This window comes from Carcharhinus amblyrhynchos, chromosome 6 (assembly GCF_965287045.1).
Source record: "Carcharhinus amblyrhynchos chromosome 6, sCarAmb.v2.hapA, whole genome shotgun sequence".
NCBI classification, from domain to species: Eukaryota; Metazoa; Chordata; class Chondrichthyes; order Carcharhiniformes; family Carcharhinidae; genus Carcharhinus; species Carcharhinus amblyrhynchos.
This window is the reverse complement of record NC_137329.1, coordinates 94,342,579-94,359,177: the sequence shown is the minus strand read 5'-3', so window position 1 is coordinate 94,359,177 and position 16,599 is coordinate 94,342,579. Positions and strand designations below refer to the sequence as shown.

The window sequence follows — 16,599 nt, the reverse complement described above, 5'->3', positions numbered from 1 at the left end:
TTATAGTTTGTGACCAATGAAAGAGAGGAGGAGAAGAGGAAAAAGAACAAAAGGGAGTTCCTGGGTGTATAGAGTGGTGAGCAAAAAAGATCAAATAAGATCAATAAGGGGTATGTTAAGGAGAACATAGGGGTATGGCGTTGACGTGGAGGGTCATACTATGATCATATTGAATGGTGAAGCATGCTCAAAGGGCTGAATGGCTTACTCCTATTTTCTATGTTTCTATGGGAAGGGTTTAATGGTGTCAATGCCAAAGGGAGTGGTAACAGGACAAGTAAGGAAACAAATAATGTATCTAGATGAGGTGAGAATGGCAGGTGAGCAGTTATTTAAATGGAAAGTTGCAAGATTAGGAAAGAAGAGAAAAACCAGAGAAACAAAATTGGGGCTGAGGTTATGATCTAAAACTGCTGAACTCAGTGTTGAGTCCAGAAGGCTATAAAATGCTCAGTTGAAAGGTAAAATGTAACCTATGGCTTTCTTTCCATAGACCTGCTGAGTCTTTCCAGCACTGTCTGTTCACTGTTCCAAGCTGACTTCACCAACTTCCAAGCTTCCACTCTCAATGAGTTTGAACTCATCTAAATTTGTGCTGTGCGTATCCTCACTCACATTGTGTTCTATGACCCACATCGGCTCATGGACAACAAAAACCCTGATGTTAAATGTGATGATGTCAGCCAAGTCAATGAGGTTGGCTTGTTAGAGTATGAACTACCTGATGAGTCCTAATTGATGGTTAAATCAGGGAGCTTCATGCTCCCTATTTAAAGCAGGTACGTCAGACTCCCAGCCTGCAGTTAGCAGGGAGCAACTGGAGAGCTGGCTGTGTACAGATGTATGGTGTAAATAAAGTAACTTGCTGACGGAACTTACGCCTCTGTGGAGTTATGACATTAAAATTCTCATCTTCATGTTGAAATCCCTCCATGGCCTCACCCTTCCTGTATGAAGTTTAATGTGTGAGCATTATGTGTCTTCTGAAATCAGCAGGCTATGTGCAGTGTGTATTCTAAACTCAGGAATGTGAGCCCTCTGCATTTCCTAAACTCAACATTCTTAGTGCTGTGTGTTCTTTGGACTTTATGGTGCAAGCATTATAAATTCTCTGAACTCAGGTTTATGAGCATGCAGTGGACATTTTGGAGTCAGGAATACTATGCATCCTCTGAACTCGGTAGTGAGAACATTGTGCACACTTCAAGTCCATGCATTCAAGCACACATACACTTTTAAAAGCAATACTGTGCATTGTCTGAACATCATCTGATCAAATTACACATTTCAGGAGGTAGGATCAAATTACATTTTCCTGACAAACAGTTGGGAGTGGCTTATCCATCAGAGGCGATTTTTAAATTATGTACGGCCTTAAAAATATAACTAAATTGCTTGTTGATGTGCCAATGACCCAAATAATACTTGTTGGAAGCAATACAATGCATGGAGAGTGTGATTCATGCAAGATGGGGACCCCTTTATTTTTAACTAAGTTTATACGGGCAGATTTAAAGCCTCCAGCTGAATTATTATTTTGAACTCAGCAGTTCAGGATTCTGTGATTACTGGCAGTACTTGATATAGAAAGATGTGTTACCATGGTAAACATTTGTTATTTTGAGGTCTCATTTTTCCTGCTGAGAAGTAAATTTAGACCATCAACTGTACCTCAGTTCGAAACCATGATTACCTGGCAGGAGTGTGCTTCTCAGCATTTTGGCTAACTCAGTGTCAGGTCAAGCCCAAGATGGGGTGCAAAGTCTTTTGTCAGCTTGGATTTTGTACGTCTCTCTTGTGGGAACCATGAATTGGATTCATTTTGAATTGGTTTTTGGAACAAGCAAGGAGATGGTTGGCTCTGCGCATTGGCTTTGTAACTTTAAGAATGGAAGAAAACATGGGAATGGTTGTCTCTATGGAAGACATCGGCCAGTGAGGAAGAGGAGGAAATTGAGAGAGAGACGAAGAAGAGCAGGCAGAGAGGTGCAGGAAGCATTGGTGCTGCACGAATGTGACAGAGCTATAGCAGAGCAAGAAGGTAATGCAAGCCGTAATGATACATCAATGGTGGTGCCGAGGGACTCATGCTGCCGATTAACTGTATAGGCAGAGAATAAACTATCTTCACATGCCAGAGACACAATGCTGGAGCAGATTCAGATTATCAAGAGCTACAGTTTGTGACATGCTCGCAGGGGAAATCTAATGAAGTTGATTGTCACCCAATGCCAGTTGCTGTAAAGGTGACTCATTGAATTTGTTTGTATGTGGAGAACTCAGTGACATTATGTAGCTTGCTGTACATCATTACCTTCACAGGTGCAATGTTCCGGAGGCCAGGCCATTATTTTTCATTCTCACTGGACTGCCTGAATCAACTTGAACAAGACAGAGGCGTTGCGATGAGCACAGATTTCCCAAGAGTCCAGGGAGCAATTGACTGAATCCACCTTGCCATGAAAGCTCCAGCTGGCCAGCTCTATATATTTATTGAAAGGAGGGGATATTACTCTTTAAATATCCAGTTGGTATGTGACCATAATAGAAAGATTGTGCTAGTGATGCAGAACACCTGGGCAGCATGACTCATACATTTTGTGAACTCCCAGTTCCAGCCATGTTCAACAGACCTGATGCCCTGGATGGTTGACTTCTATGTAACAAGGGTTACCCTTAAATGGCTCATGATTCTAGAGAGGACCCCAAGAACAGACACAGAGAGAAGTCAACCTGGCTAAATGTGTTGCAGAGAGAGAGGTCTCCTCTTCCCACCTGCTGGCATTAGGACCTGAAGCATAGTGGAAATAACCTGGAGGATGGTGCAGAGATTCATCATCATGGGCCTGATCTTGCCCTTCTTCCCTTGTCTCATCCTCTCACTCCCTTGTCTGGGCCATCCAAGGAGGATAATATGCTCAAACTAAACAGCTCCTCAATGTTAAGATCTTGAAACCGTTTCCAAGATCAGATTGTATGCCTAGTGTGCTCACTGGCAAGAAACAACTCAAACTCTGGACATTTCAAGACAATATACAGACAAATCACACTCACCTTCAACAATTAATTCCTGATGCTGTCGCCAAAAAATAAATCCTGTTTTGGATTGAAGGTTTCACGCATTGGCTGGGCCACCTGAAATTGCCTCCGTGCAATGTGGCCTTTTAAATGAGTGGCCATGATCTTCTTCCAGATCATGACCAGCTACTGTAGATGTCGGACAACCCGTCCTCCAGCTCCAATTGGGCAGACGGGAGAAAGCCTCGTAACCTTGTAAGCCAGTCCCAGCCCTGTAATTGGCTAATTGGCTTTATTCTGGTTTCCTTGGTGGTAGGGAAGGAAGTGGGAAAGCCACCCCATTTCTGAGTATGAGTCCCCTCCACCGTGATGGGCGCATATTTTTCAGCACTTGTTCTCAGCATCTTGCCCCTCTATCAGGAAATTAACATTTCACATCTCACCTAATTTAGTCACCCCACACGTCATGTTTCCCACTCTTTGGGGCTCTATAAAATCCTGCTCACAGCGCCCACCCCCCCATCACCCCCCTCACAAGAGTGCTTGCAGATTTGCAAATACTGTAGGTGCTTTGTAGATGTTTTTTGGGATTTGTTATGCTCATCAAGGTGAAAGATCTACTTCATGGGCCCAACATTGGCATCAAGTAATTTTCAAAGTCCACCACAGCAGCCCTGTCCTCCCATCTGACCCATCCAAACAACGGCAGAAGACCTCTCATTGCTGTAAGAAATGGCAGAAAGGGGAGCACGGACATGAGACTATGTCTGAGTGAGATATAGATTAAGTGAGGAATTTGGGAATTTTGTTCCGGTGGGAATTTCTGGTGAGCAGTCCTTAACTCTAAATTTGGATTAAGAGTTGGATCCTTACTTTCAACATTGTTAGTTGAATAGCCAAGTTAAACAGCAAGCTGCCTAAAGTGGCAATTATCAATCTGCAGGAAGTAGTTGCCCCCAATATGTGTTAATTAGCAGAAAGCTGAGGGAGCTTGTGAGTCATCAGAAGCTCCACATGTATTATGCGGGGGCTTCTCCAGGTGCACTAACTCTGATCGTGAATCGCGATTGGCCAGAGAATTGTGAATCTGCGGGTTTGGCGCCGTGTGCCAAATCTGCTGCGATTCCCCCAGGCTGCGCATTTGGTGTTGATTGGCTTCCCACCCAGGGCAAGCAGGAGACTATTAAACTTCAATCCTCAGCATCTCATTAGTGGATGAGGAGGCCGACTCCAGGCTAGATTTGTATCCATTGGAGTTTAGAAGAGTAAGAGGTAAATTGATTGAAGCACGTAAGATGCTGAAGAGTATTGATAGGGTGGGTGTGGAAAAGATGTTCCCTATTGTGGGAGAATCTAGAATGACGGGTCACTGTTTAAAAATATGGCGTCCCCTTTAAGACAGGGATGAGGAGACTTTTTTTTTCTCTGAGGGTCGTGAGTCACTCTTTTCCTCGAAAATGATGAAATCATAGTCTTTGGACAAAATTTTCTCAGACATTGGCAATGCCCGATAGCGGACGTTGAAGCCATTGACAACAATCGCAGCTTTCTCTGTCTTTTCATTCGGAACTTAGGCAGTAAAGCATAAAGGGACAAGTCCCATGACATAATGGTGATGAGGAGGGTGTTGTTGAGTCTGCCCTGCCAAAAATGTAGTCCTTCAATCACTGGGGAGCGATTTTTAAAGGCCATCCCAATGCACCGGGAACCATCCCCACAATGATGCACCTCTCTTGGGCACTGTCCAGGCACCCTCCACTGGCACTTCAAGTTGGCATTGCTCAGGCATGCCCACTCCCCTCTGTGTGATGCATTCACCTGAGCTCCTCTGGGAGATTTGCTCACCAGGTGCACAACTTGGGAAACCAGTCGAGCTTCATGCCATTCTGCCCTCAGACTGATGTAAATGAACATTCTTACTGAGGGATTCAGGTGTTAAGGTTGATAATGATCTGATAATATATGGAAATGATGTTCCCAACATTGAACTTCAGGAAATGTGCCACATCACTGGTGGTGGAGAGGCAATCAAGCCATGTGTCAATGTTAGTGTGAAACACAATTTCGAATCTCTCAAGATTTTCCACTAACGTCACTGAACCCGCCCTACAAGAATGCGAGCAGAAAATCCTTGCCTTTGAATATTTTTAAACTAGAGTTAGATAGATTCCTGATGAGCAAGGGGGTGAAAGGTTATCTGGGGGAGTTGAGGTTACAATCAGATCAGTGATGATCCTACTGAATGGTGGAGCAGGCTTGAGGGGCTAACCCCTCATCCTAATTTATACCTAGGTAACATCACAAAAAGTGGGAAGATTTCCTTGTGTCACTATTCCTAACAAAAGTAACAGTACACCCTAGAGTTCCTTTCCAATTTGTTAATATGGGTGCCAGCCTCTTTCGGTGTATATTCAGCTCAGTTTAAGCAGGATACTTTCTACTGAACCATTTCCCTGATCAGCCCTACTCACGAGTTATCTGAAAAAAACTGACAATATTAAATTCTTCCAATTTTTAGTGGTGTCTCACTGGAAGTCAGACAGCTTCTTCCTTGCTGCCATCAGATTTTTGAATGGACCTACTTTAAATTAAGTTGACCTTCCTCTACACTCTAACTATGATTGTAACGCTGTATTCTGCTCTCTCTTCTTTCCTCCTCTACGTAAGTTATGCTTTATCTGTATCGCGTGCAAGGAAAAAAAATATTTTTCACTGCATACTAATACATGTGACAATAATAAATCAAATCAAATCAAATGGATCAATATTCCTTTGGAACTGTATTGAATTGCTTTAATTATTAAATGATTAATTTCACCTAGGATCTCAAATACAAATAGAATGGAGACTTTTACCCCATCAGTCAAGACGAGATTAAAATCCAGGCCTTGGATACTTCTTATAAGCAATTCACCTGGAAGGAAAGTTTTTGTTTTAGTTGACAACCCAATCAACTAGTTGATAAGCAGGTTCTCCTTGTCCATTATTTCTAATGAATTTATTTATGCTCATTTTACAAAGAATATCACACCATATTCTTTACCTGACACAACTACCATCAGAGCTACACAGCTGATATTGGTAAAACATATAAACTTTAAGAAGAATGCTAAAATGTGTATTTCTCCTTCTGGACAGTATCCTGCTATTCCAGCTATTTTTCTTTCTCGGTTATTGAACCGTATAATATTTCCAACGCTCCTCAACTGGGCCTGGCCTTCACAATACTGTGAAATCGAGAAAGAACTTGCAATTATACAGCACCCTTCATGACCTCAGAACATTCCAAAGCACTTTACAGCCAATAAGTACTTTTGGCCATGTAGTCGCTATAATTATGCAGGAAATGTCACAACCAATTGGCACACTGCAAAGTTCCGCAAATATCAATAAGCTGTTTTATTGATGTTGGTTGGGGAGTATATATTTGCCAGGAAAATTTGCCTTTTCTTCTTCAAATTGTGTTGTTGGATCTTATACATATTAAGCTCCTGGGGTTTGTGCAGGAAATTTCTTAGCCGAGCCCAATGCCTAGATTGACATGAAGATTGGTGATTTGGACAGTGCCAATGGGAACATGCCTCAATGGGAGTCATTGATATGAAGGCTGGAAAGGAACTTTAAAGTGAACTTAATTATGACTAAATCAGCCTATAGTTGTCTCTTATGGTGATTGCAACACTAGTTCCACCCATTTGGTTGTTGCTATGCTGTGTTGTTCCTGGAAATGCATAGTCAAAGTTTCAGTTTCATTTTTGCCTTCTCAGCTTATACATTAAGAAACATTCTGTTGCCGTGAGTTGCCAAACAAGCTAGGGGAAGAAATGTCTCTGTCAAAGCTCTCTCAGGACATCATCAAGATTCTGTGTTCCAATAATGGATCAATGTATTATGAGGATCTCCGCAGAAAAATCTCTCTTGGGTATGCAGTGCCTGACCTCCAACTGACTACAATTTTGAGAAGTTCCAATCTTTTTACTGTTGTCCAAGGAACAGGAAGCAAAATACCAGGATCTGAGCTGACGTTGGACAGTCAAATCATTGCCACCTCTGTTATCAGGGTCTGCAAGGATTACCCAAACAAGAAATGTCTAGATTGTGGCCAACTTCATCTGTGCAGATTTTTCATTTTTGGAAACTGCAAATACACAGAAGAAAGGTAATCAACAAACCAGTTTACTAATAAGTTACTGAACAAATGTTAGACACTGTTAAGAACTAAGATAATGGAAACTCAAGGTCAGAGAGGCAAAATTTGAACCACTATTTATAGAAAAAGACAGTCAATAGCCTGTTTCGTATTCTATTATGATTGTTAAAGAAAAGCTTTTGTTTGTTCTTTGTGTCTATGAAATGTAAAATATAAGGGAAATATCACTCAGTTGTTGCAACACACATACATCCAGGAGGGCTTTGACACAACTTGCACCACACAGATGGGGTGTAGGTTTTCCAGTATTTGCTGAAACTTCTTCCCAAACCATTCACAGCGCTGAGCGGTGTTTGTGCTGGGAGCGTAGCAGCCACTTAATTAAGGAGAGGAAATCTCTAGGGCACAGGGAGGTTTATGCATACTCTGATACCCGAGGCATTCATATTCAAAACAATCTTTGATCATGGGTTTGAGTCAGCAGCTGAAAAATCAGGAAAGCAGTAGGGAGTATGCAGAAAAAGCAGAGGAAGGGCTCCCCGGGCGAAAGCAAAGATAAACCTATCCAACTGATGTTGCACCAAAATCTACTGGCAATATTCAGATTCATCTCATTATTAACTTATTGTTAATCTATATGTAACTGATGTCAAAACCTTTCAGCAAAGTATGTATTACTATTAACATTTTAATAGAATGAGTGTAAGTTCAAGTATTATTCAGGATAATAAGATAGACAACTCAGGATCTTTTGCTTTTCACCTTAGGGTATTAAGAGAAGCAGGTGAGAGATTGCAGAGGCATTAGTCATAATTTTCAAAAACTCCCCAGATTTGGTAATGGTGCCATTTAAATTGCAAGATTTGCCATTTTTAAGAATTTGTTCCTGAGAGATGGGCATCGGTGGCAAAAATAGGATTTCTTACCCATCCCACAAGGTCAACCCATTATTTAAGAACCGAGCAAAGGAGAAACCAGGGAAGTTGATGTGTCAGTTTAATATCAGCTGTGTGGAATTTATTAGAATCTATCATTTGGTATAAACTCACTGAGCACACCTGACCTCTGAGTGTTAGCATGAATCTAGGTCATGACTGACTTAGTTGGGTTTTTTTGAGGCAGTCACAGATGTGATAGACAGATGAACATTTATTTGTTAGGGGATCATTTATAAGTTATTCCACAAAAACTGGGCTTCAAAGGCTTTAGTTTTCATGTGACTTAAGCCACTCCAAAGATGTGTGGGTTAGGTTGATTGACCATGCTAAATTGCCCCTTAAGTGTCAGTGGGAATAGTAGGGTAAATACGTGGGGTTACAGGGATAGGACCTGAGTGGGTTTGTTGTCAGTGCAGGCTGGTTGGGCCAAATGGCTTCCTCCTGGACTACAGAGATTCAATGATTTTATGATTCTATCATAGCTGGTGACCACACGTACATGATATGTAATTATACATATACTTGAGACACAATAAAAGGAATTACCACCAAATGCATTGTCCTTAAGCTTGTGGGAAATAGCTGGCTCAACCGCAAACTTCTGAGCCCACTAACTTCTCAAGATTTATCTGGAGTTTATCCTGACACTCTCTGAATTAATGACATTTCTTGATTTCTCCATCTCCTCCACCAAAGCTTCCAGTGAATTGTTGAATAATTTTCAAGACCATTATTGAGTGTTTCCCCAGTCAAAAGGGCTTTAAGAACTAATTGTATTATTTCTTCCAGCCAAAGTACACTTCTCCCATAAGAGATGCATGCTCACCTTAAACTGTGTTAGCCTCACATTATTTGTAGAGCTAGCAAAATCCACAGTGTTGTAGCATAGCTCAGTAAAATGTGTTACAAGGAGCACCATGCTGATAAGGGCAACTGATTCTTTATTTTTCATTTAAGGGATGTGGGTGTTGCTAATAGAGTTGGAATTTATTGCCATTCTTAATTGTCTTGGAGAAGCCAGTGCTGAGCCGTCCTCTTGAACTGTTTGATGAAAGCATACCCACAATGTTGTTTGTGAGCAAGTTTAGAGATTTCGGTCCAACGATGATCAAGAAATGGTAATACATTTCCAAATCGAGATGGTGTGTTACTTGGAGAAGAACTTGGAAATTATGTTGTTTCCATGCACAGGCTGCCCTTGTTTTTCTAGGTCATACAGTTTGTGGGTTTGGGAAGCTTTGAAGGAGTCTTGCTGAATTGCTGTAGTATACACTGGTACAATTAGTTAATGCATATATAAATCATACCTGTCAAACACTTCTCATATTGAATATTATTCAGTACATTAAAAGTCACATTCAAAATTGCAAAAGCTATGTGAAGATTATTTTTAAAAATAACTGTGTGCTGAAAGAGTTTCTGCAGCACATAAAGGATGGAACAAAACATTCTTGGAAGCGTATTGTTGCGTAACCTTATGTGACTTTTTAACAAGGCCTAAACACCATTATTAAAATTGTATGCTCAAACATTATAATTTCCTCTCCCATTCTCATTTCTACAATAAAACACTTACCAGTGTTAACCTGAAAAGAAAACAGTAAACTTATTTGCCCCATTTTGACTTTAACTGTCTCAACAATCCTGGGGTCACTTTTCAATGTCTTAGACAGCCTTCCTTTGCTGTTTAGCATGCATCTAGTCCTGTATTGTAGGTTCACAAATGGACTATAGGGTTTCCTGGGCATCAGCTACATATCACACTGTGGCTCACACCAGCTGCAACAAGCATCAGGATATCCATACAGTGCAATCAGATGTAGAAACAGAATTAGAACAAAGAGCATTGAGTGAGTGGATGGCATGGTGGCACAGTGGTTAACACTGCTACCTTACAGCGTCAAGGACCTGGGTTTGATTCCCAGCTTGGGTCAGTCTCTGCGTGGAGTCTGCACGTTCTCCCCATGTGGCTTTCCTCTGGGTGCTCCAGTTTCCTCCCACTGGTTGAAAGACGTGCTGATTAGGTACACTGGCCATGGTAAGTTCTCCCTCTGAACAGGCGCCAGAGTGTGGTGACTAGGCAGTAACCTCATTGCAGTGATTTACGTGGAATCGCTTTCTGACTGCACTTCCGGTTCGCGGGGTTTGTGAGAGTGCAGTTTACTTCCGTACCGGAAGTTTGGTGAGGGGATTGTCGGGAAGGGGGAGCGGGGGGTATAAAAAAGGAGGTAGCGGCATACAGCGGGCAGCGTTGGGAGCGGGCAGCGGAGTGAGTGGGAGCTGAGTGAGAAGGGCTTTGGCTCGCTGGGCTTAGGCGAGAGCAGGCTTACAGAAGGTGAATGGCAGTTTTCTAACTTTTGCCACATACAGGAGGTTGGGACATGGCAGGGGCTATGGGGAGGAACATAAGCTGTGTTAGGTGCCGCATGTGGGAGTTCTTGGTGGCATCACGCCTCCCGAAGGTCCACATCTGTGCTAAATGTTTAGAGTTGCAGCGCTTGAGGGCCCGGGTCAGGCAACTCGAGGGGCGTTTGGAGGATGCGTTTCTGGTCAGGGAAAACGAAGAGATAATGTCTAAGAACCATGAGCAGGAAGAGGTCCCAAGGGCTGAAGAGCAGGATGGGTGGACAACTGTTAGGCGGAAAAAGAGGAAGAAGAAGAGTAGTCATGGCCCCCCGGCCTCCCCAGTGGCCCCCCAAGATTCATCGACAGGGGCACAAAAGGATAGGCAGGAGGGCCAGAATGACTTAGAGGGACAGAAGGGGGCTGGCAAGGTGATAGTGGTAGGGGATGGGAGGGTCCAAGGCATTGACAGGAGGTTCTGTGGGCAGAGGCGTGACTCCAGGATGGTGGTCTGCCTCCCTGGAGCAGGGGTACAGGACGTAATGGAAAGGGTAGAAGGAATTTTGAAAGGGGAGGGGACCCAGGCAGAGGTAATAATACACATAGGGGAGAGGGACGTAGGAAGGAGAAGTAGGGTAGATGTACGTAGGCAATTTAGGGAGTTGGGGTCCAAACTGAAGAGCAGGACCTCCAGGGTGGCATTCTCTGGGTTGCTGCCTAGTACCAGCAGGGCTAGGAATGACGAGATCATGCAGCTGAATGCATGGTTGAGGGATTGGTGTAGGGTAGAGGCCTTTACTTTTGTAGACCACTGGGAGGTATTAATGAGAGAAGGGCAACTGTGCAGGAGGGGTGGAGAGAATTTGAATGGGAGGGGAACTAGTGTCTTAGCAGGGAGGTTAGCTGGTGTGTTTAGGAATGGTTTAAACTAATAGGGAGGGGGGGTGGGGATGTGGCTGGGAGACAGTTGGGTGAAAGGAAAATTATCAGGGAGAAGGAGGTTCTGAGGGACACTGATGGGTTGAACTGTGTCTGTTTCAATGCTAGGAGTGTGACAGGAAAAACGGATGAGCTTAGGGCCTTGATATTTGTGAGGAAGTTAGATGTGGTGGCAGTAACGGAGACGTGGTTACGTGAAGGGCAGGACTGGCAGCTGAATGTTCCTGGGTATAAGTGTTTTAGGTGTGACAGAGGAGGGTTGAAGAGAGGTGGAGGGGTGGTACTGTTAGTAAAGGAGAACATCACAGTAGTGCAGAGGGAGGACAATATGGAGGAGTTAGGGATTGAGTCGCTGTGGGTGGAGTTGAGGAATAAAAAGGGAGAGATTACGATGCTAGGGGTATACTATAGGCCACCCAACAGCCCGAGGTCAGTGGAGGAAGGTATTTGCAGGGGCATTTTGGATAGGTGCAGAAAGAATAGGGTAGTTGTAGCGGGTGACTTTAATCTTCCTGGAGTGGATTGGAGGGGGCCTAGAGCTGGGGGTACGGAGGGAGATGAGTTTGTAAAATGTGTTTTGGAGGGGTCCCTAGAGCAGTATGTAACTAGCCCGACTAGGGAGGGGGCTATACTGGATTTAGTGTTGGGTAATGAGCCGGGGCAGGTGGTTGAGGTTGAGGTAGGCGAACATGTGGCTAACAGTGACCACAAGTCCGTCTACTTTAGGATAAAAATGGAAAGGGATGAGTGCCGTCCGAAGGGGAGGGTGCCGAACTGGGGGAAGGCGCGCTATAGCCAGATTAGGAGGGAGCTGAAGGACACTGATTGGGAGGGACTGTTAGCTGGCAAGTCCACGGTTGGCAAGTGGGAGGCTGTCAAGGGCAAACTGAAAATGTTGCAGGAAAGGCATGTGCCGGCAAAGAGGAAGGATGGGAAAGGCAGGTTTAGAGAGCCGTGGATTACAGGGGGTATCGGAGACTTGGTCAGGAAGAAGAGGGAGGCATAGAGTTTAGAAGAATGAGGGGAGATCTCATTGAGACGTATAAGATGATGAATGGGATGGATAGGATAGAGGTGGAAAGACTCTTCCCGCTCAAAAAAGACAGTAGGACTAGGGGGCACAGCCTCAAGATAAAGGGGGGGCGGTTCAGAATGGAGTTGAGGAGGAACTTCTTCACTCAAAGGGTGGTGAATCTCTGGAATTCTCTGCCCGTTGAAGTGGTGGAGGCTGCCTCGCTAAATATTTTTAAGAAGCGGGTTGATGGGTTTTTGATAAGAGAGGGGATTAAGGGTTATGGGGAGAGGGCGGGAAAGTGGAACTGAGCCACGACAGATCAGCCATGATCTTATTGAATGGCGGGGCAGGCTCGAAGGGCCAGATGGCCTACTCCTGCTCCTATTTCTTATGTTCTTATGTTCTTATATGTTAGGTCGAAACAACTGGGTACAGAGAGTGCGCTGGAGGAATATAGAGAGAGTAGGAGGGAGATAAAAAGGGGAGTTAGAAGGGCGAAGAGAGGGCATGAAATGGCTTTGGCTGATAGGATTAAGGAAAATCCAAAGGCATTTTATTCCTATATTAGGAGCAAGAGAGTAGTTAGAGGGAAAATTGGTCCTCTTAGGGACAAAAGTGGGGAGTTATGTATTGAGTCGGAGGGAATGGGGGAGATCCTGAATGAATACTTTGCGTCGGTATTCACGAAGGAGAGGGGTTCGGTGTCGTGCGGTGTCTTGGAGGGAGCTATGGATCAGTGGCAGGAAATATCTATTATGAGGGAGGAAGTGCTAGGGCTTTTAGGTAGCGTAAGGACGGATAAAGCTCCGGGGCCTGATGGTATTTATCCCAGGCTGCTTAGGGAGGTGAAAGATGAAATTGCTGGGCCTCTGGCGCAAATCTTTGTCTCTTCTTTGGACATAGGTGAGGTCCCAGAAGACTGGAGGGTAGCAAATGTGGTACCGCTGTTTAAAAAAGGTAGTAGGGATAACCCTGGAAATTATAGACCGGTGAGTTTGACATCGGTGGTAGGGAAATTAATGGAAAAAATACTTAGGGGTAGGATGTATGAGCATTTGGAGCGTTGCGATCTGATTAGGGATACGCAACATGGCTTTGTTAGAGGGAAGTCTTGCCTTACGAATCTGGTGGAATTCTTTGAGGAGGTGACAAAAACGGTTGACGATGGGAGAGCCGTTGATGTCATCTATATGGATTTCAGCAAGGCGTTTGACAAAGTCCCTCATGGTAGGCTGGTAGAAAAGGTTAAGGCGCAAGGACAGGTAGCTAGGTGGATTGAGAACTCGCTGGGCAATAGGAGACAGAGGGTAGTTGTTGAGGGGACCTTTTCGGGCTGGAGGCCAGTGACCAGTGGTGTGCTGCAGGGCTCAGTACTGGGACCTCTCCTCTTTGTAGTATACATAAATGACTTGGAAGAGAGCGTACGTGGTGTGATCAGCAAGTTTGCGGATGACACCAAGATGGCAGGGTTGGCGGATACTGAGGTGGAATGTCAAGTGATACAGCAGGATATAGATAGGTTGGTACATTGGGCAGATAGGTGGCAGATGGAATTTAATCTTGACAAATGCGAGGTGATGCATTTTGGAAGGAATAATGCAGAGAGGAGCTACGTGATAAAAGGTAGACCGATTAGGAGTATAGAAATACAGAGGGACCTGGGAGTGCAGGTTCACAAGTCTATGAAGGTTGCGACACAGGTAGAGAAGGTTGTGAGGAAAGCTTATGGAATGCTAGCCTTTATAGGAAGGGGTATAGAGTATAGGAGCTGCCGTCTAATGCTTCAGTTGTACAGAACGTTGGTTAGACCGCATTTGGAGTACTGCATCCAGTTCTGGTCGCCTTACTACCGGAAGGACGTGGAGACTCTGGAGAGGGTGCAGAGGAGGTTTACCAGGATGTTGCCTGGCATGGAAGGACTGAGTTACGAGGAAAGGTTGGAGAAACTGGGACTTTTCTCCTTGGAAAGACGGAGATTGAGGGGAGACATGATAGAGGTATATAAGATACTGAAGGGAATAGATAGAGTCAATAGTGAGAGGCTGCTCCCTAGACTGGGTACTATTACAAGAGGTCATGATCTAAAGGTGAGGGGGGAGAAGTATAATTTGGATATGAGAGGAAGGTTCTTCACGCAGAGGGTCATGGGGGTATGGAACGTGGTACCGAGTAGGGTGGTGGAGGCAGGAACGTTGGACTTGTTTAAGGTTTACTTAGATAGACACATGAGCGAAACAAGGATGGAAGGTTATAGTAGGGGGTATTAAATAGGGTCAGAGCCTCGGGAGACACCGGAAATGCAGACTTATATGTTAACGTTTTTGTCTTTTTATTCCGCAGGTGGAGGTCCACCTTGTTGTCAAACAAGGGGCATGCACACGGTGGGTCGTGCGTGGGCTGCTCTTGGAGGTTCCGGGAGTGGCCTAGTACTTCGTGTCGGTGTGTGTGCTTGATCCTGGACCGGTAGACGGGCGCCGCAACAGCTCAGTGACTAGCACTGCTAGCTGTGCAGATACATGGATTTGGGCCTGTGTCTGTGGGAGTTTGCGCATTCTCCCTGTGGTTGCGTGGGTTTCCTCCGGGCGCTCCGGTTTCCTCCCACACCCCAAAGATGTGCTCTTAGGCTGATTGGTTTTACCAAATTGACACTATTCTCCCCTGAATCTGGCTAAGTTAGGGGTTCCACTCGCAGACACGCAGGGCAGGGTAGGTGTAGGAGGATGCGGCGGCGCGGGCTCGTTGGGCCGAAGGGCCTGTTTCCTGTGCTGGGTTGTTCTTTGTTCTTTTTGTTCTTTGTTCAGTGTTAATGTAGCCTACTTGTGACACTAATAATTGAACTTTAAACGTGGAGTCGGCAGAAGAGGATCAGGAGAGAGATGGCTTGATGTTCAATGCTAGACTATCCTCAAATGCTGTGTGATGGACAGTAATGCCACCCAAGATCTGACAATCAAGTAACTCAACTTTCAGAAGAAGATTCATTTATTGAAACATTTGAAACTGCAAAATATTTAGTCAAGCGCAACAGCTAGTATGGAACAAGTCACTACTCACACATACAAATTAAAGTCTATTTTGTAACGTACGCAGTTCTATTGACATCTATAGTGATCGTCCTCCCTTCACCAATATCCTTAAGTTATCAGTTAATTCTCTGGAAAAGGTCACCTATCATGCAATAGAGATCTTGGCCTACAGAATTCATGATTTAGTTCTTATGTTTTTTGCCTTTCTGAGAAATTGGATGGTATTTTAGTATGTCCCAGGTAGTTGGCAGAACATGCTGAGTGAGGTTCGGCAATACGGGATGTATAATGGAGTTGCTTTTTCACTGCATCTAGTCACCCTGCACCAGTACAATCAATGTTATAACGAAACCACCCGTCACTAAGGGACAATTTAGCATGGCCAATCCATCTAACCCGCACATCTTTGGACTGTGGAATCACCCGGAGGAAACCCACGGGAGAACTTGCAGATTCTGCACAGATGAACTCGGGTCCCTGGCATTGTGAGACAGCAATGCTAATCACTGTGCCACCATGCCACCCCCATGGCCATCAGTAGATTTTTAATTGCAGATATTTCTATTGAATTCAAATTCCAGCACCTGCCAGGTGGAATGCAAACCCAGAACATTATCTGAATTTCTGGATTAATAGTCTGGCAATAATACCACTAGGCCATCGCCTATCCCTCCTTTGTGCTGTACACCCCAGTGTCTATCTAGACAGCGCTGTGCTGTGGGACTCATGCAACCACCCCAACAAAGGTCCAAAGTTCGACTGGGGTGAGGTGAGGCCAGCAGGGGACAAAGACAATGGGGGCAATGTGGAAGGAGGGCTGTACAATGAATGGGGGTGGGTGGAAGAGTGAGGGCTCAGGATGGCAGGCTGAGGAACAAAGAGGGGATGGAGAAGGCAAAGAATGGAAGGCAAAGGGAAGACCAAGGGACGGGAAGCTGAAGCCTGACAAGGCTAAGTTTAGAGCTTACAAGTAAGTTGGTCAAAGGAATAATAACATTGTTTACTGGAAACAGATGGATAAAGACTCCAGATGCAGTGGGTAGAGGTCTAAATGGGCATGAGTGGTTGGGTTCAGAAGGAGGATGGTTGAATCAGGGAACAGACTTCTTCTTAAAGCTGCTAATCTTTTTCCTTTGGGTTGCATGGTTTGGTGAAGACAGGTGGGTTGGA

At 44.5% G+C, this 16,599-nt stretch overlaps 1 protein-coding gene across 2 annotated transcripts in view; it reads left to right on the top strand.

The window, feature by feature from the left end:
• Positions 1–6,816: 6,816 nt before the first annotated feature.
• The window catches only part of LOC145344131 (protein mono-ADP-ribosyltransferase PARP12-like), a 69,342-nt gene continuing 59,559 nt past the window's right edge, over positions 6,817–16,599 (top strand). For both annotated transcript variants that reach the window (XM_080191003.1, XM_080191001.1), the window contains exon 1: positions 6,817–7,177. In XM_080191003.1, the coding sequence (XP_080047129.1) occupies positions 6,843–7,177 (335 nt within the window). In that variant the 5' untranslated portion in view covers positions 6,817–6,842. The remainder of the gene's footprint in view (positions 7,178–16,599) is intronic.